Source organism: Chinchilla lanigera, unplaced genomic scaffold (assembly GCF_000276665.1).
Source record: "Chinchilla lanigera isolate Chin_1 unplaced genomic scaffold, ChiLan1.0 scaffold00030, whole genome shotgun sequence".
Taxonomy (NCBI): Eukaryota; Metazoa; Chordata; class Mammalia; order Rodentia; family Chinchillidae; genus Chinchilla; species Chinchilla lanigera.
The window spans coordinates 7,364,146-7,389,324 of NW_004955431.1; the positions used below are offsets into that span (position 1 = coordinate 7,364,146).

A 25,179-nucleotide genomic window follows, 5' to 3' on the forward strand; every position below is an offset into this window, starting at 1 on the left:
TTTAATACCCACAAGATCTTGATTGGGGCCAAGAGGCACTGAGTAAGTAAGGAGCTATTTATTGCTGCTTACATCCTCTTCTCAAGTAAGTTATTTTATGTATTCATTCTGATAATACCAAAACAGCTCTCTAAAAACAAACTCTTGAAAATAAGGATCTGTTTTACTTAACAAAAAAAGGTCTTCATTTTTCCTGCAGAAAGAAGTTTTAACGTATGGTATAAATCAGATATTTAGTAAATAGATTTTTTTTAATGAAGGAAAATCCAAGTAATTTTGACTTACAAGAGCTGTGTTGGCCTATTTCCTACAGACCCTCTCTTTCTAATAATCTTTCCAATTTATAGATGAAAACCCCATTGAATAATAAATTGTAGGGCTGGGGATATAGCTCAGAGGCACAAGCACCTGCCTGGCAAGCACAAGGTCCTGAGTTTGATTCCCGGTACCAAAAAAAAAAAAAAAAAAAAAAATAAATAAACAACAAATTGTAGAGTGAAATTTGGTATAGAGCTATCCTGGCTGAAAAATTCAAAACAGACTGGTCATAATGATGCTTTATTTGACAGAGACCTGAAGATAGTCCAGCTGTGAACTGTTCAACTCTCAAGTGTCAGAAAGTTGCTTGAGAATTCTTGCTCTAATTTTTTGTTAGTTGAACCCAGTGTTAAATATAAAAAGCCCATGCACAATTTGAAGCTGCTGAATTCATGTTAATTCCCATGCAAATTATGAGGTAGCCAAAAATGTAGCTAAGCATCTGCCAGAAGATAAAGCAAAAGAAAGGGAGATCATTATGAACATGTTATTATTTATTTTGATGAATGAACTCCTGGGCTTACAGTACTATCTGTTTACATAGCTTCTTGGGGGGAATCTTTGAGATGTAGGTGATATTTGTATACGGCCCAACAGAAGATACTACAGAAGATTCTACTTTATTCATTATAAGACTTTGAATGTGAAATGCAGAGTTGCCTAAAAGATGAGGAGGCAAATATTAGACATGTTTCACTTTCTTCCTGTACCAGTACGGCTTCCTTTTCTCAATCAAGAGCTGGCTGGTGCTTACAGATGCTAAGCATAATGTGCCCCTTTGCATGAGGAGGCATTTGCCTTCCAAAGACCTCCCTTCCACCAGGACGTCCAGTCAGTATGAGACTGGGAATGGGAAGAAATTCCAGGTAGCACCTTGAGGGCTTATCTTTAGACCTCGCTCTTTTTGTCCCAACCTTATTTTTGTCTGAAATATATTTAATAGCTTTTGGAAGATTAGTCACAAAACTACTGAAGTTTTTACTTCTCCACCACAATTTCCACCATTTGATTTTAAAAAAAAAATTGTGCAGATAGGCAAGAGGGACTTGCTGATGACCCTCACGCCAGTTTCTTGGTTTTGTAAGGTGAATGACTAGTAGTGCTGACAAATTATGTTTAGGGAGGAAGAGGGACCTCATAGCCCTGACTCACGAACTGGGCACACCAGAGAATGATGCTTTCTTCTTAGATGGAAGAAGAATGTGCTCATCAGGCTGGTCACCTGGAAGACCATTTCTGGAATGACACTGCAGAGATTTCTACTGTTTTGATCAGGTGTGATTAGAAATCTAATAAAATATCCTATAGTCGATTTAAGTTCTGGATGCTTTTGTCTTCCTCTGCCACTCTGAGAGCTAACCTCATTTGTCACCTGTCAAAATGTTCTTTTATTCTACAAAGTATGTCTACAAGTCACTTTGGTTATACATATTATATTAATAAATAGCACTGTCTTCCTTCTGCATCTGTAAAGATGTTTCTCAGTGTCATTCATGGGGTTCAATACTGCAAATCTCTAGGCTCAGTTCTTACAGAACTTCGTCTTATAGTGAATCTGACTCTACGTTGTTTCTTTGTCATAAAAATGTCACCTATTCTCTCATTTCCCACAAGTGTTGAGCACCAGTAAGGTATATCGCCATGCAAGAGCTCTATTTATAAATTTTTTTTCCTAAAATTAACACATTCTTTGGCTTAATTTAAAATTAAATAGCAAATGAAACAAAGAGGGTTTGAGAAGGATGAAAAGCAGTTCCAATCCAAGCAAGTGAGTTCATTTCTATCTTTCTTTCTTCTCTTTTCCAAATAGTGGAAAAGGTGATTTGTGGTTTCAGTTAGCCCTGGTCATAATTCTATGCTGTCTTCACCTATTAGAAAACTTGTCATAATAAACAGTGAATAAACAGTGTGTGTTTATCAGTCTTGCAGACTACCCACTAAAACCTTTCTAGTAATCATAGGTTACAAATGAATACACAATGTGATAATTGTACCTTCAAAGTTCCCACTAACATGGTAACAATAGACTCCTCTCAAGCTCCGGAGAGAGTCTCTTAGCACCTTTGAGCAGGTTCATCTCCAGTGTGTAGAGAACGTGCATAAAAGAAGTATGTTTCCATCCATCCATGGCTCTGTCTGTGTAGGTGTGAGTACACTGTTGATGCCCCACGGGGAAGAGGAAAGCCATGGTCTGAATTTGTCCTTTGATGCATAGAGAGTAGACAGAATTCAAATCAAAGTATATTAGCCCAGAAGGGTTCTCTGAGCAGCTGCATCACAGAAGTCCCCAATTTTCTGCTGTGGACCAGAAGCATCTGGGGTTCTGTTTTAGTCTTGTCTGAGGCACTTCAGAAGAAGGGTGACTCTGACCTGTGGTCATCACACCTCTGAGCTGTCACCACAGTGGATCTGTGAGGACCTGGTGGGCTTGCTGATGCCTGAGCCCCTCGGGGTGTCCTTCCCACTGGCACTTTTCTTGCTCTTGCACATCACTGCCACAATGACAGTGAGGCAGATGGTGAGCAATCCCACCGCAACGCCTCCCCCAACAGTGACCAGGCTGAGCTCGGAGCTGGGACTGTTGAGCTCCCGCGGCAGGACACCATTAGGAGGAACTCTCTCTTGAGGGATCTGCCTCCTGGTGGTGCGGTCCAGGGCAATGTGCTGGATGTTTGTTCCTCGGTTGTTTTCAGCACCAATTTCCCACGCCAGTGGGGGCGTGCTCCTGATCTCCCTTTCCTTCCTGCTCTTGGTAGTTGCGTGGGGCTTCCCGTGCTGCGCAAGAGCGTGGTACTGGGATTCCACACTTCTTTTGCCAATGCCTCGATTGGTGTTGTCTTTTGATCTTACTGTGTAAATGGTGTGTATGTACCATTCCCGGCCCAGAGCCACCTAGAAAACACAATCCTATGTATTAGGAAATTAAGTTCTACGCTAACCTAATTCAGAACTACGTGCAAGAGAAAATAATGGCAGAGATAACAAAAAAAAGATCACTTCCTCTGCAGAATTAATTTACTCAGTACTTTTCAGTGTGTAGTTTGTTCAAGGCTTCATGTAAAGCACCCTACTATATGTCTTGTAGAACTCTTATGGGAGTAAATACCGGTGAATACTTGGTATTTGCAGTCACAGAACCTGCGTGTTATAGAAAGTTTTGATCTGACACAATCTAGCTTATTCATTTAAAAATGAGTACATAAAAATACACAGCAGTTCAGTGCCTTGCTCAAGCTCACTCAGCCAGTCAGTGGCAAAGGCAGGATGATAGCTCAAACCTTGTGAACCTCAGGATTCTTCTTCCCTATGTGTTTTTGCTTATTCCCATGTGAGATCATGGGTGAGGGACTGAGTGTTCAAGATTTTCTGGGGCTTTAGGAAAAGGTGGATTTTCTGATGACTCTGAAGCCTTCATGGTTTAGAAAGGTCAGATGTTTAAGAATTAAGAGAAAAAATGAAAAAGAAAATCACATTTAGACTTCTTGTTTGAGAAGATGTAGAATAATAAGTATGCCGTCTTACCATGCTTTTCCTAGGATGAATATGAACAACACATTCTTCCTGCCTGTGTAAAATCTTATCTGTATAATTTTCCACAATATCCCAAAAGGGTACATTTTCTCCCTGAAGGATTCGCAACCTAAGCACATGTCTAAATGTCTTGATTGTTTTTACACTCAGTAGAACGCCCTATATATACTTTCACTGCCTGTCTCTGGTGCAGGATTTTCTACCTGGGTTTATGAAATCTTAGGGAGTGGAGATTTTATATGGTGTACAAAACTGCTGTTTTGAACTCATCAGTTTATACAAATCATACTAAAAGATGGTTACAGAAAGTGCCCAGGAGAGAAGTTTTGAATAAGAAAAGCAAAGTACTAGTCTATCATATTTATATTCTGGGCTGAATAAGAGCCTTCATTATATATGATCTTAAAATAATATTAGCATATCAACAAAAAATAATAGCTAAAATTTATGGAATGTATTATCTTATTAAATGTTCCCATTTTCCATATGTCATAGCACTGTAACCCTATTTAGCTATGTGACATTTGAGACAGAAATGTTAGGTACCTGGAGTGTTGCTCCACAGTGATTACAAGAGAGCTTGCTTGGGGGCCTACCTGAAAGAGTGGGGTTGAGTCAACTTTAAATCCATCAGATCCAGGTTGATTCACTAGGAGAATAGCTTCAGGGTCATCTGCTGCTAGTTTGGCATTGAACAGGACATTTCCAAAACTGGTGGCTTGTGTCTCTGGCTGAGCCTTATCCTTTAAGCAATAAGGAAAATGATGATTGCTACAGATAATGCCACTTTTTTAAGGGCAGAATGTTTTGTTGTTAGTTTTGTGCAAGCAAAAGTTATCACAAAATTTCACTACGTGATGCTTTAATTTAAAATGATGTTACAGTTTTAAAACATAAGAAAAAAAGGGTAGACCATGAAGATGTATGCAGTTTACTGTTTAGGTCAAAGCACTTACCACAATTTTAAATCTATACAAGAGTGAAGAGGAGTCCGCTAGGCAGCCGTACTCTTCATTGGTTGGGTTGTATTTGGGAACGTAGCCATCAGCTCCAGTGCAAAGGAACACCTTCTCTATGCTGCAGTAGAAGGAGTCACCGAGATTCTGGACGGGATCTACCATGACACGACCGTAAATGATATCACCTGAAACAGATGTGGAAATGTTGTTTCTGTTACATGATGGGGTGTCTCAGTGTGACGCTGTAAAAGGTTTTGGCAGTGATGGCAAAGGCTCTTTACTCTCTCATCTGTCATCAAATGTGGAAGGGCTTTTTGTGCTAACTGCAGGAACTGGTCCACTCCTCAGGCCACACAGAATCGTTTTGCACACTGACTGCAAGACTGAAGAGTTATGGTTCCTCATAGGTTCAGACACTACTGGGAATAATCCCAGGGTCTGGCCTATAATTTGACCTGCATAATATCCTTTGTGGTTAAAGCCCAGTGTGTACAAATTAATTAGGTGTTGAGGTGTAACCTACCGCAATATAGAGTAACACTTAGCAAATATCAATAAAAAGCTTAATTAGCAGCAAGGCATGGTGGCACATGCCTGTGAGTCCAGCAATTGGGAGACTGAGGCAGGAGGAAGTCGCAGCAAATTTGAGGCCAGGCTGGACTACATAGTGAGTTCAAGGCTAACATGAACTACATAGCGAGACCCTGTCTCAAAAAAGAAAAAAGAAAGCCTAATTGTTTTACTTATGTTTGAAAGAAGGTTTTAATAAAGCGCCCTGATAATGAAGCAGGTGTTTCACTGCTATTACTGAACATCTTGAGTGTGCTAAGTAAAATATCCAGGTGCTAGGTGCTGAGTAAACACCAAGTAAAAAATAGGCATTATCTTTGCCTGTGAAGTATTTCCAATCTCATGTAGTTGTGGTATTTTAGTCCATGAAAATTGAAAAGTAAGCCAAAAAATTCAAGGAAAAAACTCAAATGGGTTCCAAAAGTCACTTAAGTAAAAGAGATAGAGGTTAGCTTCCCCAGAATAACAAAATAAAACAACAAAACAAAAATGCATCCAATAACATATGCCTAATTTCAGTGACTCCTCATTCAATTTCAAGGTGACAGAACCACAGGAAAGGCTATACATTTCTCCCTCACATACAGCCACACAAAAAAGGAAAGCAACACCGCTACGCAGGTCAAAATGAGCAGCCCAGGCATCTGTAAAGTGGTACCTTCTGCAAAAGCAACATCACTCTCTTGCCCGAATCCCATGGATCCATCAGACAGCCAGAGACTCTTCTTGGAGAGTAGGTACATCTGGGTGTTCAAGCTAAACTCAGCTGCCACTGGATCACTGACCTAAAACCAAGGGAAATGCCCCATTATGTGTGGTTGATGGTTCTGATGGTACACAAGTGTGCCCCAAACTATTCACAGATACACGCATTCACTGCACACTGACATAGACATTACTAAAGACACTGCACTGCAAATATCGTGTCTGACCAAGCCAACTTAGTGAGCTCGAAGGTTGATTGTGTCCTTTTTGGGAAGGCAAAATTGATGGAGTTAAGTAATTTTTTTGAATGGGACTAACGAGCATTGCTTGAATTCATTTCTACTAGCTTTTGTGGCCTACCGAGAACTCATAAATACCATGATTAGCAGAAGTCAACAGTTAGCATAGTTCTTGGAAAAGGAACCGTTATGTTTCTTTTAACACCTAATGGTAGTGAAGTACTTCAAGGTGGTTTAAACTATAGGATTTTCATTACCCTTGAGGATTAAGAACAAGATAAAGAAGTGTAGGAGAATGCTGGGGAAAACTTTCACCTGTCTAAGGTAGCAAACTGCAGGAAGCAAAAGTTGCAATCAGATAAGAGAACTTAATGGATTTTGTATCCTGAACTATCACAGGTAAAAGACAAGTCTTTCCTCCTTCCCTTACTTCCTGTCTGACTTCCTTTTTTGCTCAGCATGCAAGAATTAAGTCTTTTGTGTGTGTAAAAAATTTACTGATCAAAGTAAACCCTGACTTTCACAAAGTGGGGTTCCATAAGCAATGGATAAGAACTCTATGAGACACACCTGTTGGAATCGAATGTCAAGATCAAAGGTGACAGGCTCTCTTGGGCTACAGGTGACCGGCAGGCGGTACTCCTGACTGGAAGGTGTGGTACATGGCACCAGCTTTACAGTGTAAGTCCCTGAGTAGTCACGTACCTTGGAGGAGGAGAGGGGAAAACATTTATAATTTTCACTTAAAAATCTCAAGAGCAATCAGCAGGCAGCAGAAAAGGAAAAATGAGTGAGCTTATCACTTACTGCAAAGTCAGACACAAAGCTCCACTGCTGTACAGGCTGGTTATAGGTCGGTTCACTCCTTATAAGGCGGAGGGAAAAAGTCAGGCCTGGATGGTCAGCTGACATGATCACGGAGCTTGTAAAGGATGCTAGAAAAGTGGCAATAATCATGATAGTACGGTGGTTAAAGTGAAAGAACACAGGACCATTTAGAGTTTTCAAAGCACTTGATCACATGTCATTTGCTTTTACTCTTCTAGATCTGCAAAGTGAACAAGGTTGGCATAGTTATCCTTGCTTGGCAGAGGAAGAAACCAGGCTGGGAGTCAATATGTGACTCTCCCAAGCTCACACAGATAGGATTAGTGATTCAGTGCCTTTCCTGTTCTGTAACTCTTTCAAAAGGTAATTGGACAGAAATGCTTGACTTGCTCAGGGCCACTTTCCAGGGCGTCTGAGCGGGGCACCAGCGGTAGAAGTGAATGCATTTATTGTGCATCAGAGCTATGAATTGAACTTAAAATAGCCTATTAGTATCCGCACAGCTGGGCCAACCCAATTTCTGAATGGAAGCTAATTTTAATTAGATTTCCTGCAATTGAAGTTAAACAAAGATTCAGTTTATTAGAAAGGTGGACATGCACAAGGGACTGCAAAGACCAGGAAATCCTCATTTTCCAGAATTGTCCATTGCAATAAAGCAAAATGATTCCTTTCGGGTCTGTGTTTCTTATAGCTCAATCTCATAAAAATGCAATGGACTCTTTTTCTCTCCTTGACTATTCAGCTCTATTCTCTCCTTCCTTAGAGCTCACGCCCAGGAAAAGGAAGGATATAAAGATGGCAAACGAACTATTTTGCCTTCCTAATCCGACAGAAGTTGGCACTCCAATAAAAGGTGAAAACCAGTTTAATAAGACAGAAACTCAAATAAAATATTGTAATGAAATGTATAAAACAAACAGACAAGCATGGGACTTTATTGACTACTTAAAAAAAAAATATTCTAAGCACACTGCATCGCTGTGAATAAAACTCCCTAGTCTGTCCTTGTTAAATACAGCTAGTTAGTAGGACTGAAACTTCAGCATAAAGTCGAGTGCCACTTCTATTACAAAAGTTCCTGACAAAACCTAGAAAAGAGCTGTGAGCAGAGAAGTGCTTGCTAAATTAATCACTTGATATTCACTTTTTTGGTACAAGGGAAGCAAAACTGAGAAAGGAATTGTCATCCCTGTGTTCTACTTACATGAACTCAACCTTTGACTTGTCCTCAGTGATTTCGCATTTTCTCTAAAAGTAATTTTGTGGATGATGAGATGTAGATAAATAATTATTAACCTCTCAAGGAGATAACTGTACATATAAAATTCATTTGACACGAAGGGCTTCAAAGGTAACAGAGAAGCCTGTTGAAAAGCGTGTGAGAATGGAAACACTGTGAGCTTGTTGCTTTGGGAGTGCCCATTAGCGGACTAGGGGGCTTACCCGGATGTGACAGCACAAACAAACCATGGAATTGAGCTTCTGTCTTAAAGTGCACAGCCAGGCGCCCCTCTTCACCAATACGCATGCTGGTTGGGTAGAGAGAACCTACAAAAGGATAGCGCATAAGGGTGCAAATATAGGTGACTACAGATTGCTAATGTATAGATTCTCTTCAAAAGTTAATTCAGATCTGTTTCATCCTTAAGCATTCTAGGCAAATGATCTTTTGAGAAAAAAATCTGAATGATAAAAGTGACTGAAGCTCTTTTGTTTTCTTTTTCTAAGGAAAAAAGACGTCTAAAAGGGGGACAATATGAATGAGGTCGCTGTGAAATACATAGATGAACTGCAATAGGCTGTTCTTTTTTTGAAAGCGTTAGTCTACTACTATGAAGCTATAAATTGAAAGACATACAAATGACATGTCAAAATTGTAGAGATCTGGACCTGTAAGTGGAACTGGGCCTGAGTTTTCCCTAATGATTGCAGACTTTATAGGCTTAAAGAAAACTAATAATTTTCTAGGAAATTTAATATTTAGGCAGAATTTAGCTCTAGATATATGAAGGAAACCATAGGTCCTAAAGCAAACGTTTAGAGCCACAGAAAGGTCCTCATTAGGATTCATTTATGTACATGTCTTCTAAGGTGAGATGTGGAATTAAAATAAGTAACATAATCAGGAATGATTGTTTAAACCTTGCAGATTTTCTTTTTTGTCTTTTCGAGACAGGGTCCCGCTATGCAGACCAGGCTGGCCTTGAGCTCACTTTGTAGCCCAGGCTGGTCTCGAACTCACAACGATCCTCCTGCCTCAGCCTCCCAAGTGCTGGGATTACAGGCCTGCACCCATGCTCCTTACTAGATTTATATTTGAGATGTGCTATCAAGCTATTTTCTTTCTTGTTAGTAAATACACAGTTGGCATGATGCTATAGATATTCATGGAAACAGAACAGTAACATAAGGCTAGAAAGGGAAAGCACTAATTTTACTAATAGATTAATTAGCTTTAAAGTTTCTTTTCTTTTCTTTTTTTTTTTTTTGGTACTGGGAATCAAACTCAGGACCCTGGGCTTGCCAGGTATATGCTGTGCCACTGAGCTATATCCCAGTCCTTTAGCTTTGAATTTGTGGACTTTGAATTACAATTTTGACAAGGAGATTGAAACAAAATTTTGTAGGGCCTTTGGGCTCCACAGTTAGTAGAATTCAATGATCAGTATATTCAGACATTTGGCAACAGTATCACAGAATAACATAATTTTAAACTGGAAAGAGATATTGAAGGTTTGTTTATCATTCAAAATAAAGTACCAGAAAGGTTAAACAATATGCTTGAGATCACACAGCTACTTATCTGGAGAGTCAGAACTACTATATAGGACATAATTTAGATTAGATTTTACCATACACCTTTCATTTTAAGAAAGAAAAATGTGTAACTTTCCCCCTTGCTCTCATCCCTTATTTCCAAGCAGAATTTCCTCTATCCATTTGCTAGAAAGCATGCAGATGGTAGACTGTGTTGTGTGACACACACATGATTAATCATCTAGGGTGAACTGGTAGAGAAAAATATTCAGGGAATTTATAAAGTTACATTTTAACAATCACATATTACACAAATTTGAGGCATCCACACAATTTCATCTAACCAGAATTTTTCCACAACGAAAGTGAAATTAGCTGATTAATAAATAGAATAGGAAAATATATTGCAAGTTGCTTCTATTGTTCTCAGCTACATTAAACAAATTCTCTTAAGTCCTTCAAATAGGTACGAAACTCCTTTTCGACCCACCTTGGAGTTCAGCTTCCGGTGGGCTGCCAATCCCGTCATTCCACAAGATGGCGGTGTCATACACAAAAGTCAGACGAAGCTCTGACGTCAGATCGAAATGCTGCCAGCCTCCTACCCCAACTGGGGAATGGAACACATAGGAAACATACAAAGGAACTCGCAGGGTCACGTAGGACTGCACTAGGTTTAGGACCTAAAACAATAAAATTATACCTATCAACGCTATTGGTTGTTAACTCAGTGAGCCGGAATTTGTACATGCCGTTTACTCCTCTCACTTAAATGAAGATTTTGTGCAATCAATGAGAAAAGGGAAATGATACCACATTTACAACACTACTTGCCCTCAATTTTGGACCAATTACATTCCTGTTACTAGCTACCTTCGCCTGCAGCAAAGGATGTGCACCAGTAACTCTTAAGAGAAATGTTACTTTGAGCATACTATACTTACAAAATTCTGTTTACTTTGGGGCAGTTTTATTGAGCTATATTTACATACCATAGAATTTACCTATTTAAAGGGGACAATTCAATGGGTTTTAGCATATTCAAGGAGTTGTGCAACCATCAGTAACATCATTTTCAGAACATTTTTGTCACTTCCAAAAGGAGCCCTGTATCCGTTAGCAATCACCCGCTATCCCTTTAGCTCTCCTCCCCAGATCCTCTGGCAACTACTGGTCTGCTTTGTGTCTCTGTGTACTTGCTTCTTTTGCAGAATTTAGTCTTTTGATAGTTTGGGGCTATTATGAAAAATTCCATTATTATATATAGAGAGATTATACAAGCTGTAAAGGTCTGCAATCAAATGTATTCAGTAATGACATATCATATTTAAGATATTTCAAGAATAAGTAATTGAAGTGTCTTGCTTTGAATTTTATACTTTAACCATTCAGGTACAGAGCAGATGGGTTGGGGATTCAACTAATATTTACTTATTAAGCATTAACCACACTACAGACAATGCATGAGATTTCCAATAAAAACTATTAACTATTTTCACTCTCTATAAAGTATCTTTAATTGTTCCCTTGTGGTTGCCTTGAAGTTCTGAATCAGCTTAGAACATTTATCTTTCATGGTCCTTTTGACTTTGGGGAAGAGCCAGAAGTCACACAGTGCCAGATCCAGTGAAGAAGGAGGATGAGGCGACACCATGTTTTTATAAGCGACCTTTCCATTGGGTGGCACGCAGCAGCAGCATTCATCAAATTTTTTTTTTTATCATACCTCATAAAGATATACGTGAGAGAGGAACTCTAAAATTGTTTCAGGATGTAGTAAGAATGCTGAGGTAGGTGTGTATGAAGCTAACGGGAGTATTCTGAGAGTGTCTTTTACTATATTAAAAAAAATATTTTTGAGATAGGGTCTAACTATGTAGTTCAGGCTGGCTTTGAACTCATAGTGTAGCCCAGGCTGGCCTCTAACTCAACAAGGTCCTCCTGCCTCCGTTTCTGAGTGCTGAGTGCTAGGATTACAGCTGTGTGCTTCCACTCCTGGCTAAAAATTTTTGACTGGGTGGGTGGATGGAAAGAGAAAGGGATAGGCAAATTAGGTCTCACATTTTCCACAGAAATCTTTAACGTGACTGAGTGGCCCCACCAAAATTAGAGTCCTACCTATGGTCCACATGTTTTCTCCTCTAAAATATTTCATTGCATACCAAACAAAGCTGAGGGCAGTCCTAAGGTTACCTAACAAAAATGATCATTAATTAACTGACAAACTATCTCTAGAGAATAGTAGAATAAATACAACCAGTCTCTTTCTTATCCACAAGAGGAAATAGGTGTAGCTCAGATCATATTCCTTAGAGGTCCTAGCCAGCCTGTCTGACCAGGGCTCCTTCCACATTGAGTGGAGAAGAATCAGATACATGAGTTAGTGAATAATTTATATCATGAGAACAGCACTCCTGCATATCACTCTATCATGGAGTTAGAAGTAAATGACTCAAGTCATAAAAATGATGACCTGAATTGCCAACAAAAATAAAGTGAGAACCATCAAACAAATTATTTGATTCGCAGCTGTGCTACAGGAGCTAACACATGGCTGTACCTGCTCAATCTGGACAGAAAGGAAGGTATCCTTCAATACAAGTCCTTTGAGACCATGTTTTCTAAGAGTGGCTGTTACTACTATCATTGAGTAATTGAGGCGGAAATGCAGCATTAAATGCTCTGGCATGTAACGGAGAGAGACCAAGTCCATCTCCATGTGTCACTGGTAATCAAGATTCATATTTCATCCTGTGAGAAGCCACCATTCTTGTTTTAAAAAAAGATTAAGCGTTAGGCAGGGAGTTCTGATTAAACTTTGGACTTTTGCCAACGTTCCACTTTATCCATCAAATATTACTGAGTGTACTGTTTAGCAGGGGATTACTAAAATTCACTTCCTACGAATAAGTTAATTGGACTAGAGCTCCATGACTAATTCTTTGATTTTCTTTGATTCTTGCACTAAAATAGAATTTGATCATTTCAGGACATGAAATCAGCAACTTATTGCATTTTCTTATAATCCAGGGCCAGGTCTTCTTTCTGAATTCTGAGGACCCCTGCACAAAAAAAATCTACAACCTAAACATACCTGCCTCAATCATCAGGCTACCTACCTATTTATTTCTTCAAAACTGCAGAATGCAAAGCAATCAGTCTATCTTTTAGCTGTCACCTTGAAGGGTGCGCAGTGTCCTTTCCATCCACACATGGGACATTTAAAGGTATTTGTTGATAGTGAAATAAACATATGTCAAATTTTAAACTGAGATATAACGGATGACTTCTTATTAATGCTTTAAATTCCCTCAGTGCAAACAAACAAACAATACTTTAAACACTATATTTAAAAAGAAAGTATAAAATACAAATGCCCTGGGGAAGCTTAACAACATCGTCAAATTTACAAGACTAAGTAGCGAGTATATATTTGAGGATGACAAGGTCTGCCTAAGGTGCACAAGGAAGGCTGCCGATGGGTATGTGAGGTGGACAGAGAGGGACATGAGTAGAGTGAAAGTTTATGTACCTTAAAAGGCAATTACAATATTTCCTATAGTGGGAACTAATGTTGAGAAAAATTACAGTAGACTTAATTCTTCACTTACTTTGGGCATGCTGTTGCAGCTATCCAACCTACACACTGTCCTCTCTCTCTCTTCTCCTCCCTCTGTCTCACTCCTTCTCTTTATATTTGCAATGATGGGGATAGAATCCAGGGCTTCACATGCACTAAGTGAGTGACTTATATCCCTTGCCCTATATTGTATTGTTGTTTTCAAATTCATACAGAAATAGGATAGTGTATGTATCAGGACTAACATTTAAATTTCTAGACCAGCGCTATTCAACAGAAATATAATGTGAACTACACGTGCAACTTAAAATTTTCTCATTTGCTCGCATTTAAAAGAAAAAAACTCCCCCAGAATAAACAAAAACAAAAACAAAGGTGAAGTCAGGCTGATAATACAGTATTCTTAGCCTAACATATCAAACATATTCTCTCTTAATATGTAATCAATATAAAAGAATATTTGATAAAATACTGTACACTCTTTGTTGTACTAAGTCTTTGATGTCTGGTGTGTACTTATATGCTGACATCTCTTCTCTACTAGCTGTACTTTTGAGGGCTCAATGAACACACGTGGCTGGTGGCAGTCAGACTGGACAGCATAGATCTGAACTCCTGTAATTGATATCCTTCAACTAGGCCACATATACTACTAATAACAATCATTAGAGCATGTCATCAGCATGTGTGTACCTCACCTTTATGTAGAACAGGCTTTTGTTTACTTCAAAGCTTGAAAATGAAGGCAGAGCTGTTAGAATTTTATCTGAGGGTAAAGACCAATGGTTATTTCCCACTGATGGAAATGTCTTTCCATTGCTGCTATTGTTGCCAGACACATCTGCCTCATCAAGACAGTGGTGTCCATGAATGCATAATGAAGCTCGTCTATTGTAATAGTTTCAAATGTCAATAAGGTGTTCCCTTGCAGTTGAGGTAACTTTTAACAAGTCCTCTGAACAGCACATATCCAGGAACACTTGTGAAAAAGAGATGGTAGCTTTTGCTCAATTACAAGCTTGTTTGAGGGTGTAGGTATCAGAAAGGCAGGAGGAACTTTGGGGTAAGAGTTAATATTGGTCCAGAAATTCTTTAGAAATAAGAATGATTCAGGGGCTGCGGATTTAGCCCAGTGGCACAGTACCTGCCTGGCAAGCGCAAGGTCATGAGTTAGATTGCTGGTACCAGAAGAAAAATAAAACGAAACAGAAATAAGAATGATTCTAGGGGATGTTTAACTGCAATGACACACTTCTAAGGTGAACTATGTAGTCATCTAATCATGAATCTGAAGAATTTTCCTTGTCATGCAAAATGTTCACATGTGTCTTGATCACTTTTCTCTCTGCGCTGACAAAATACCTGACACCCAAAATTAAGGAAGGAAGGATTTAGTAGCTCACAGTTTGTGGAGGTTTCAGTCCATAATCAGCTGGCTCCAAGGAAGGGTGGCATGGCAGAGGGAAAGCAGTCCAAGGTGACAGAAGACAGCAAAAGCAACAAGAGCAAAAAAAGCGGGGAGGAAGCAAGCCTCTTTTCCTCCCTTATGTTGTATGCAGGCTATCTATCCAGGCTCACACCATCTCCCTGCCTTTCTCTGGCACAGGCTCAGGATGAATACAAAGTAAGGACCCTGGCCCCCTACTGAGTCACTTAGTTAACCTAAACTTCTCAAGTTGACACAATGAACATCCTAGAGAGGTAAGGGTACGTCTTTTTCACCCCAGAATGTAGAACTGCTGAGTTACTCAGTTAAAATTGACAGTGTATCAACCATAACAACATATGAAGTTAAAAGGCAGCACACAAAATGTTATAAATGATATTATGCTACTACTCGTAAAACAGTATGTGTATATTAAAAAAAAAGATTAGAAAATGTGCCTATGTACAAGGATAGTGGGATAATAGGAAATTTTTGTTTTGGCTCTGAAAAATACTATTTTGGTCCCCTAGCTATCTACAATATCATTTTCATTTAGAAAGCCACATTATTAAAAATTACTTGGTAATCTTGAAAAAATAGGAAGAAACATACTTTGTGAAAGTTATACATTTTGGATTCCTCTTGCTATTTTTTCTGAAATGATTTACAGTGGCTTACATACAGCAAAACATTATTGTACCAAGTGTAAAATAATGGTATAAAAAAGATGACTTTTAAAGATATTCTAATCTCAAAATTTATGTTGGTAAATCAAGTAAACTAGTAAAAAGAAGGCAAGATTACTCCTCAAAGCAGCTAAGAAAAAAATGTTTGACTTTTCCAAAAATTATACTATGTCTTCTTACAAGTACATTACAACTTCATGTTTTAAATGCAACCCATAATTGGGATTGTATCGTTGTAGGCAGCTGAGTTAGACAAAGATGTTACAGGCACTCAGACAGGGCTGGGCCCTCAAAGAAGCGACTGCAGAAGAGGGAAGACCAGCTATCTTGCAACTGTGGGGGAGAGAGGCACCTCCCGCTGTCGGCCAGACCTCAGGACAAAAGATGAAGCAAATGCACCCACAAACCTCCCTACGAATAAACACCAGGGGGTGATATTCTAAGTAGGTCTCTATCACCTTGAAAAAGGCAGGAACAGTCACTAACCCAACCCCCTAAGAGGAAAGCCCCTGTTTTGTCTTCACGCTTGCTACTACCTGACTTGCTTCTCCATTTGATCCCGATTTAATCAATTTTACCTGATAATTGTGCTTGTAATCTTATTGGTTGATCATAGTTTTGTCCCACCTCATGCCCACCTTGTGCTTGCCCATGTTTCCCATGTTGGACCTGCCTCATGTCATGATTTGCTCTATAAAAATCCCTAGAAAAGGCAAGTTCCTTGGCTACTCACTGGAGACTCCTATTTCTCTCTCGGATAGAAGCTTTCTTTCCACCAGTAAATATACTCTGCTCTGAGCCTCCACTGTTCCTAAAATTCATTCTTCGATTTTAGAGAACATGAACTCATACCAGACATCTAGCAGACTGGGAGTTTTGTTCCCTTATATGAGTATTTCTACAACTTATTCACACACATAAGCAATGTTATCAGTTACTGTTTACCTAACAAATGAGAAAGTTAAAATTTTACCCTGCATACAAATAATACAAAGGGAAATGAATTCTAAAAAAAACCCTTGCTTTTGAGAAAAGTACTAAAAATCCAATAACTTAAAAAAAGTGTTAAAAAAAAGCAGGTGGGCTGGGGATTTAGCTCAGCGGCACAGCGCCTGCCTGGCAAGCGCAAGGTCATGAGCTCGATTCCCGGTACTGGAAAAAAACCAAAAAAAAAAACCAAAACCAAAAAAAACCTGTTAGCTCTAATAACCACCTTGCATCAAAAGTGTTTTTCATTGCAGAAGCAACTTTAATTCTTCTTTTAAATAAAGCAAGACACACATAAAGGTGGAGTGGAATTATTTACTAAACCTATATTTTGTTTTCCTGCTATTTATCTGCTTTTATATTTTAGAAATTGATTAAGATGATTTTATGTCATTAGATAATGTCATTAGAGAATTTCCAAATATCTTTTTCTGGGCAAGGAAAATTCTTGAGAAAAGTGACCATCTGACTCATACCAGTGTACTTTGCTGGCACGAAAGCTTTGTCTGGTATCCATACCAGTACATACTTTGCCTGCTGCAGAATAGCGTTCATTGATTTTGTTAGTTCACATTAGTAATACAGAAAAGCGTGATTTGTTTTGTTATATTGGTACAGGCACATAGCATGCTTTGATTATTTTCATCCCTATTACTTCCCTTTCGTTTCCTTCCTCCCAGGCTCTTACTCATCTCTAAAAGCCTACCTTCCCATTTTGTGTTGAGCGAAGTACGAAGAAATAAAGATAGATAAAAGGAGACAAGGAAAATCATAGTTTTAAAAATGAAAACTGCAGCTTCAGAATACAAGCCCAGTTTAAATTTTTTTCTTCTTTTTCTCCCAGAACACAAAAAACCTGAGTGATCTGCTTTTACCTGCAAATGGGTCCAGCCTTTCCCTTTCTACTGGCAATGTCATCTTTCATATGTGAGTAGACCACTTTTGCACCTATAAAATGGCTTTCTCCTAAAAATGGACCATTATATTTCTGTGGGTGGGCCATGCTCCCCATCCACCAGGACCCAGACTATAGATTGACAAACTCCGCAGATTTCCGCCACCCAAAACACATAACTATCCCCAGTTCTAAACTATAGTACCTCTTCCTCTCCCTCTACCTGTCCCTACCCCTCACCCTCTCCCTCTCTCTCAAGGGCCTACGCTCTAATTCTTTGAGTATACACTGAAATTTCTTCCTAATGAACCCTTTCTAAACTTTTCAATTGACATGAACTGGAAAATTCTGCTCCTGCAACAAGAGTCAGTGAAGCTGTGAACTTATTCTATGGGTAGGGTGGGTTAGACTCCTTATTTCAGCTTCATGAACCTCCTCAGACCCTGCCTGGTGGCAGGGTCATCTGCCCTTTATTTGTTTATTTTTTAGATCATTCATATGAGAGAAAACATGCTACATTTAACTTTCTGAGTCTGGCTTATTTTGCTTAACATATGGTCTCTAGTTCCATTGGTTTTCCTGCAGATGACATGGTTTTGATCTTCTTTATGGATGAATAATATTCAGTTGTGTGCATATATCCGTTTTTGGTCCATTCATCTGTTGTAGGGCATCTAGGCTATTTTCATTGCTTAATTATTGTGAATTGTATTGTAATAAACATGGGTATGCATGTACCACTGCAGTAATATAGTTATTATGAGTAGGCAGCCAGAGAGGCCTAACAATAAGCTTGGAAAAAAGAAAATAAAATAGTGCACCCAGGTTAAAAGCTAATTCAGGCAGCTAAACTAAGCTTAGAAATGCAAAGAGAAACTCAAGGAAAAGAATAAAATGCTGGGATAAAAATAGAGAGATAAGGAATCTTCCTTCCTGCAATTATCCAGGATGTGCTAAATTAGTTAAGAGCTTTAACATCTCCTCTGTGCCTTTGGACTCAAGAAAACCTTACAAATGCAAGATAATTGGTCTTCTTTTTGAACTCTTTTGAACTCGAGCTCCTTCCTGTTCTCTCCTTATGTGTATCAGATCAAGACAGTGATGCACCATTTGGATTTCCGCTCAGAATCCCCTCATGATAGATACCTATCATGAGCTTTCGCTTATTTCCACTAAAACTCTCACAACTTCATCCATATGACTTCATTTTTCATTGTGTGTGGAACCATGAGTTTGTTTTGTATAGAGACTATGATAACATCTTTGGAGGTTCCACCGAGATTTGAGATTAATAGTAGGTAAATCCCAAATGGGAGCTTTCTGTCTTTTTTTTATACTATATTCTTGTTGAACTGTGTTTCCATTTATAAGTTAGAGATTCATGCTTTTCTTTTTTTACTGGATAGCCTTATAGCCTGATGTCTCTTCTACCATTTCCCCAGTGGTAGGCTAGATGTGGGGAACAGCCTGCCATATGCAAAATGCAGGTCTTCCTCAGCCACTTACAGATGGTGAGTGTGGCTGCTGCTCTAAAATCTGAAAGGATTTGAGATCCTTTCACTGGGGCTGTCTCCCATGGTCCTCCTTCACCACTGAAGAAGGGAATGTCGAGCCTAAGCTCTATCTCATTTTCCTTTCTGGTTTGATCCTCTTCTGGTGAGGGAACAATTTTAGCTCTTGCTGTTCTTGCTGGTCTTTGAGAGCAACAAGAATGACACCTCTTGAGTAAATTACTCTAATAACTCACTACAAGCATGATAAGCACAAACCTCTTTCACTGCTAAGGACTCTTCACTCCAAATTTTCTACTGCTGGTTTTTTTTTTTTTTTTCTTTTCTCTTATGTTTTGGAAGTATGCTTTACTAAAGACTAAAAAGACCCACTCTGAAAAGGCTTTTAATATCAGTTCTGTTTATGCCCTTGGGTTTGCAAGGGTTTGGAAAACAGTGATAAGCCAAGTAGATGAAGTTTTGTGCCTTGCATAAAGAGTTACTGTTGGATTAGGCACTCATCTACCCCTTCTCCACTGCTCGGGTGGTAGACTGACTATAGAGGCGGACACAGCACAGGTGATTACGTTAGTGAACCAGTAGGTAGTTTTCAGAGGTCATGGACTGATGCCAGCTTTAGGCAGAATGGACACTAAGGGAGCAGACAGCCACAGCCCTGGCCTCCAAGAGACTGCCTCTCTCTGGTTATGATTTCTCTTCAGAGTGTATCACCAGGCCAGCCACTGAGTTCTACATGCAGAGATGCCTTAACTGAGGGCTAAGAAAGGGAAGACCTATGGCAAATATATGCCAAGGTGCCACAGGATCCTGAGGCAGGGGACCCAGGCTCTGGTGGGATAGGACAGCCTGGTTCTGGTCTCACTTCTTTAAGCACCTTCAGGTCACTGCTGCAAGCACTGGACAGGTCAAGTCTAAGGGACATCTTAGGTAAAAAGACAGAACAAATGGGGATAGACAGGACCACCTTCTCTTCCCTTACTGTTTTTCAAAATGGGAAGCTCAGTATGAAACTTGACCCCTGCCCCAGCTCTTGATATGCATACTTAAAAGCTAGGACTCCTTTGAAACCCAGACTCCAAAGAAACATCACCTAGTCTTTTTGCACTCCTATGTGTGGCCGAACAGCCTCTGGGGCAAAAGTAGACCTTTTAATGGTCTGTCCCCTTGGAGGAAACATTTACATATGAAGGAGCAGTTTACCATAGTGACTGTAATATAGAGGGCCCTAGGGACCAGTTCTGTGGTAGCAGTTATTCCAGAGATTTAGGTAAACCAACAGTCTAGGACTATTTTTAAAACCATCCTTGCTGTCATGGGTATAAAAAGGTTTTCATCTCTTTTCTCTTCTGACTTTTATTGGTGATGCAGCTGGTATTTCTATTTTTAGTTTTTGAGGAACATTCTTAGTGCTTTCCATAGTGGTTTACTAGTTTATATGCCCTAGGACAGGGTAGGAGGTTTCTTTATCTCACACCCTTGCTATGTCTTTGGTTTTTTTTTTTTTTGTATTCTTGATGATAGCCATTCTGACCAGGGTGAGATGGAATCTCAGTGTTGTTTTGATTTGCATTTCTTTTTTTTTTTTGGTTTTTTCTCCGGTACCGGGAACCGAACTCACGACCTTGCGCTTGCCAGGCAGGCACTTTTGCCGCTGAGCTAAATCCCCAGCCCCTGATTTGCATTTCTTAATAGTTTATAATGTTGAACTTCTTTTTCATATACTTATTGGCCATTTGTACTTCTTTTGAGAAGTGTCTACTCAATTCATTTGCCTTTTTACTGATTGCATTATATTTCTTTGAATTAATTTCTTGAGTTCTTTATATCATTTAGATGTTAACCCTCTACCAAAGGAGTAGCTAGCAAAGATTTTCTCCCATTCTGTGTTTTCTCTTCAAATTGCTTCCTTTGCCGTGCAGAAAATTTTTAATTTGATGTAATCCATTTGTTGATTCTTGATATTATTTTCTCTGCTATTGGGGTCCTGCTCAGGAAATCTTTGTGCCTATGGTTCCAAATGTTTCCTTCTAAGTAGTTTTATTGACTCTTTCTGCAATGAATGATTAAGATAGCTGATGCATTTATTGGTATCAGCCAAATATAGCTACAGGCAAAGTGCTCAGACCTTCAATGCTCTTAAAAGAAAACTATCCTGGAATTTTCAGCTGATACCTTCACCTTGACAGCCCTTTCCCATACATTAAATTATTGGCACTGGGAAGTCCGGGACAGCAGAACACACTGTTGGAACGTGTCAAGACAGATTTTCAATCACACATAAAATGCAGGAACTTGGTAGCTTTTAACACATAAAGAAAAACTCAGTTCTTTTTTTTTTTTGCTCCTGTTTTGTTTTGTTTTTTGTTTTTCTTCCGGTACCAGGAATTGAACTCATGACCTTGCGCTTGCTTTTTTGCTCCTGACAAAAGCAATTAGAGGTTAATAAAAGCTGTCTGCACAGTGATTGCCTGGAACTAAGATGGCAAGGACAGACTGGGACAGAAGGGCCTGAAGAGCTGCCTTTTATGGAGGTTTAACTAATGTGCCTGAGCACACACAGTAGAGAGTTTCAGAACCAAATCGGAGTCTGGTTTGCTTGATTTTAGTATCTGGGCCCTTTCTGCCATGTCATGCTGTCTTCACAGTTGATATTTTATTTGAGGAATATTTCCACTAATTCATGAAAGTTACTTACTATCGCTGCTTTTAGAGGAGGCTATTAAGGTGCTTCATGCCTTCTGGGTTCTTAGCCAAGATATATACCTGTTCATTCAACATCAGCACATGCTGAACTTGTCAAGTTCCACAGCTTTGCTGTGGGATTAACCTGAGAGTGAGCTACCATCTATCTTCCTTGTTGCTACTGTACTTGCTTTATTTTTTAACACCTTAAGAATATAGCCTAAAGCAAATTAGGAACTGTCAATTCCTCTAGGAGTTTAGTCTCTCCTTGGCTAAATTTTGAATGATATGATATATTCTGCATACCACTCACCACTTTAATATATAAACCTACTTTTATAACTTTTTGTTCAGTCCAAATAAGACAGATCATTGCTTGTGTTCAAATACTCATTACCACTTTAAACTATACCCAACATACTTTGATTCTCTATGATAATCCCCGTGACATGTTGTCCATCCTCATTTTAGGTTTGGTACAGTATCACTGGTACCTAAGCGTGTAAACAGAATATAATAATGTGTACTTTGGAGATAATAAGTATTTGGATCTTTAGATGCCAGAGTAGATTCAGAGTCTCAGCCAATGATGATGCACTGTACTTCTGATACAAAGTGAATGCTGCCTGATCCATTATTTAAAACATATATATTTTGTTCCAGACATTGTTCCAGACATTGACAGGGGTTATCCAGACATTGACAGGGGTTATCTAACATCCATGTCAATTGTCTGGTCCCTCTTCTGATTAATGATCTACGTCCCTAAGATCTGAGTTGAGATGTACTAAAAGACCTATCTATAGAACAAAGCACTCAGTTTATCCAGTGACTGCAGCTGAGAAGCTAAAAATCCGTACCTGTCCGTCAGTCCCAATGGTGCCTCCACAGTCCGTGAGGAGCTCTGACATGTCATAGTAGCTGACAAACTCCCACAGACAGGCCTCCAGGTTCAGGTTCCGGTAGAAGCGTAAGGTGCTGGACCCTCTGAGAGGCGCACTGTACTGGTAAGGATAGGTCTCTCCAATGACTTCTGGATTTTTTGTAGCATCCGTCAAGAAGCCATGGTGAGTCTTCACTTCCGTGTAATCCAGAAGGTTGGAGCACTTGTGGTTCCCCACCCTTGTGCCATCAGGGCTAAGGGTCAGCTCAAAGTTGGAGAGCTCCCTGGTGGAGATGACCGGAAGCATGCCTACAGGGAAGCACATTCACCAAGGTTTGTCTCGAGTCTGGACATAGGCTAGATTTACTTAATTTTAAACAATGCCTGTGTGGTCAGACTTTTCACAACTGGATAGAAAGAGGGCAGAAAGAGCTGAAAGCAGTACAGAGACTTGATGTTCAAACTGTAAACCGAACACTTACTTGAGCTTTGTAATTTAGGAGTCCAGTACTCCTCCATGGACTTGCTTCACCCCATCACTTACCATCTATGTGTGGCATGGTGACGGTGAGCTTGATGAGATTTGGGTGATCCGGGTCCTGTGGGCCTGTGTAGCGTAATTTAGCTGAGAATGGCTCGGCACCCACTACCCCAGGCATGCGGGGCTGACAGAGACCTCAAAGAAAATGGACACATTTAAGCTAAAGAAGGTAACGGATGACACCTGACACCTGAAGAATATTTAATAATTGGTGCTATTACTGTCTTACATACTTTAAAATCCCCTGTGGACTAAGATGTGGTTTAGAAAGTGTATCATAAGGAAGCCAAAGACCATGGCAGTGGGGGGTCATTGCAGCTCACATTCTAGCCGCTTCTTAGCATTTTAGGAATACATCTCAAATCCTAAATGTACTTCTGAATGCTATTTGCAAAGAGGGATTCTAGAAATAAAAACATACATATAATCATTTGAAAGAGCCCAATTTTGGGCCGCAGATGTGCTCAGGATAGAACATTTGCCTCACAATCTTGATGAGGCTCTAGGTCTAACCTGCAGATCCCTATATCCTGCACCCCACCCCCAGTTCATCCTTGGCTGTAGCCTCCCTTGCAGTTAGTTACAAGGTAAGAGCGGTGCACATACCATTCTACCTGGACTGCCCTTCCCTTCCTACCCTTGCAAACTTCTGCCCGTGCAATAACCAGCGTGCTCCTTGCATGGCACAGGCACCGTTTTTTCAAACCAGAAGCACAGGCTTTCTACCCTTCTTCGTCTCCTGATCCTTCCTCCTCTTCCTCTCACAAGCTCCCCATGACTCTGTCACTCTCAGTACACTCTGTGTTCTTTCATGCTTCCAAGAGTCGCTGTTCATGTTTTCCAGATTCCACCCAAGCATCACCTCTGTGATGAGTTTTCCTGACCTACCCAGGGCAGAACTAATTGCTGCCCGTGTCACCTTTCAGTGTCTTATCCAGACTCAGATATGCGTCTGTCATCATCTTTCCTCAGGACTCCTTGGGGATGGGGTTCTGGCCTTACTTTTCATGTTGCTAGCATAAAGTGCTTAGCCTGGCGCATAGTAGGTGCTACCAAACTATAGAATGAGTAACTTTTTTCTAATGAGTATTCTGTAAAAGTAGACTTTTACTTTGCAGGACACTGTGGGGCTCATGGTATATTTGAAACAGTAACCTGAAGTTAGACATCGGTCACAGTTCTCTGTATCTCGGGGAGCCTCAGGCAATGCCTTTACCTTCCTCTCTGCCGATGGTCATGATGGGGCTCATGAGCTCCAGGCCTTCGTTGCCGTCGGTGTTTACAGCACGGGCCGCGCACTGCACCCTGGAGCCAGGTTGAAAGTATATGGAGTCTAAGGTGATCATCTTGGAGGATGTAAAAAATGTGTCGAAGTCCACCTCCCTCATGGGGCTGGTGACACCATCGGGGCCTGCGGGAGCACTGATCAGCCATCGGTAGTGGGTCAGAGTGTCATTGATGTTCTCACTTGCACAGATGGAGCCTGTTTTGTCGTAGTCTGAGTATTTGGGGTTGCATGCCTATGCGAAACAAATAACAATGTTAGGAACGCTCTGTAGAACAGTGTGGATGTGGTTCCTCTCAAGATCTTGCTATCTTAGTATTTTCATGAAGTGTCCAAACTTCAAATCCCATCGATGAGCTTTTATGAACTCTAAGCTTGAATTTCAAACAGCCTCTCACTTAATATATGCAAAATCGTTAACCACAGCCTTGTGTCTTGAACCCCCGGAGTTGCTGAATTATCTTGACTCCTCTTTCCCCCATGACCCTCTTCTCCCCTTCTCCATCCCTAACAAGGGTGTTAGAGCCCACCTCTCTTTGGGGATTGGTCCCAGTGCCAGGGCCAGCAGGAGCACTAATTAGCTATCAGTAGTGGTTTCTTCCCTTCTTTCCATGTCTAGTGGGTGAGCGAACTTGACTGTAGCTTTCTTGCAGTTTTTTATAGTTGGTCTTTTCCTATCCATTCCCACCACCATCTTCTGGGCCAACTCATGTCCTTTTTTTCTCCAGCCAAGTGAAACACGACTGCACCACTAACCCTTTGACATAACCTTCTAATCATGCCATTCTTCTGT

General features: G+C 40.0%; 1 protein-coding gene across 1 annotated transcript in view; it reads right to left on the minus strand.

Annotated features, from left to right (window-relative positions):
- Positions 1 to 791: 791 nt before the first annotated feature.
- Positions 792 to 25,179, minus strand: part of Frem2 (FRAS1 related extracellular matrix protein 2) — a 176,483-nt gene continuing 152,095 nt past the window's right edge. The window contains exons 14-24 of the mRNA XM_005387646.2: positions 24,318 to 24,621; positions 23,105 to 23,236; positions 22,538 to 22,869; positions 10,401 to 10,593; positions 8,597 to 8,701; positions 7,130 to 7,257; positions 6,893 to 7,027; positions 6,037 to 6,163; positions 4,806 to 4,993; positions 4,446 to 4,592; positions 792 to 3,210 (exon numbers count right to left, since the gene is read on the minus strand). Of these exons, the coding sequence (XP_005387703.1) occupies positions 2,698 to 3,210; positions 4,446 to 4,592; positions 4,806 to 4,993; positions 6,037 to 6,163; positions 6,893 to 7,027; positions 7,130 to 7,257; positions 8,597 to 8,701; positions 10,401 to 10,593; positions 22,538 to 22,869; positions 23,105 to 23,236; positions 24,318 to 24,621 (2,304 nt within the window). The 3' untranslated portion in view covers positions 792 to 2,697. The remainder of the gene's footprint in view (positions 3,211 to 4,445; positions 4,593 to 4,805; positions 4,994 to 6,036; positions 6,164 to 6,892; positions 7,028 to 7,129; positions 7,258 to 8,596; positions 8,702 to 10,400; positions 10,594 to 22,537; positions 22,870 to 23,104; positions 23,237 to 24,317; positions 24,622 to 25,179) is intronic.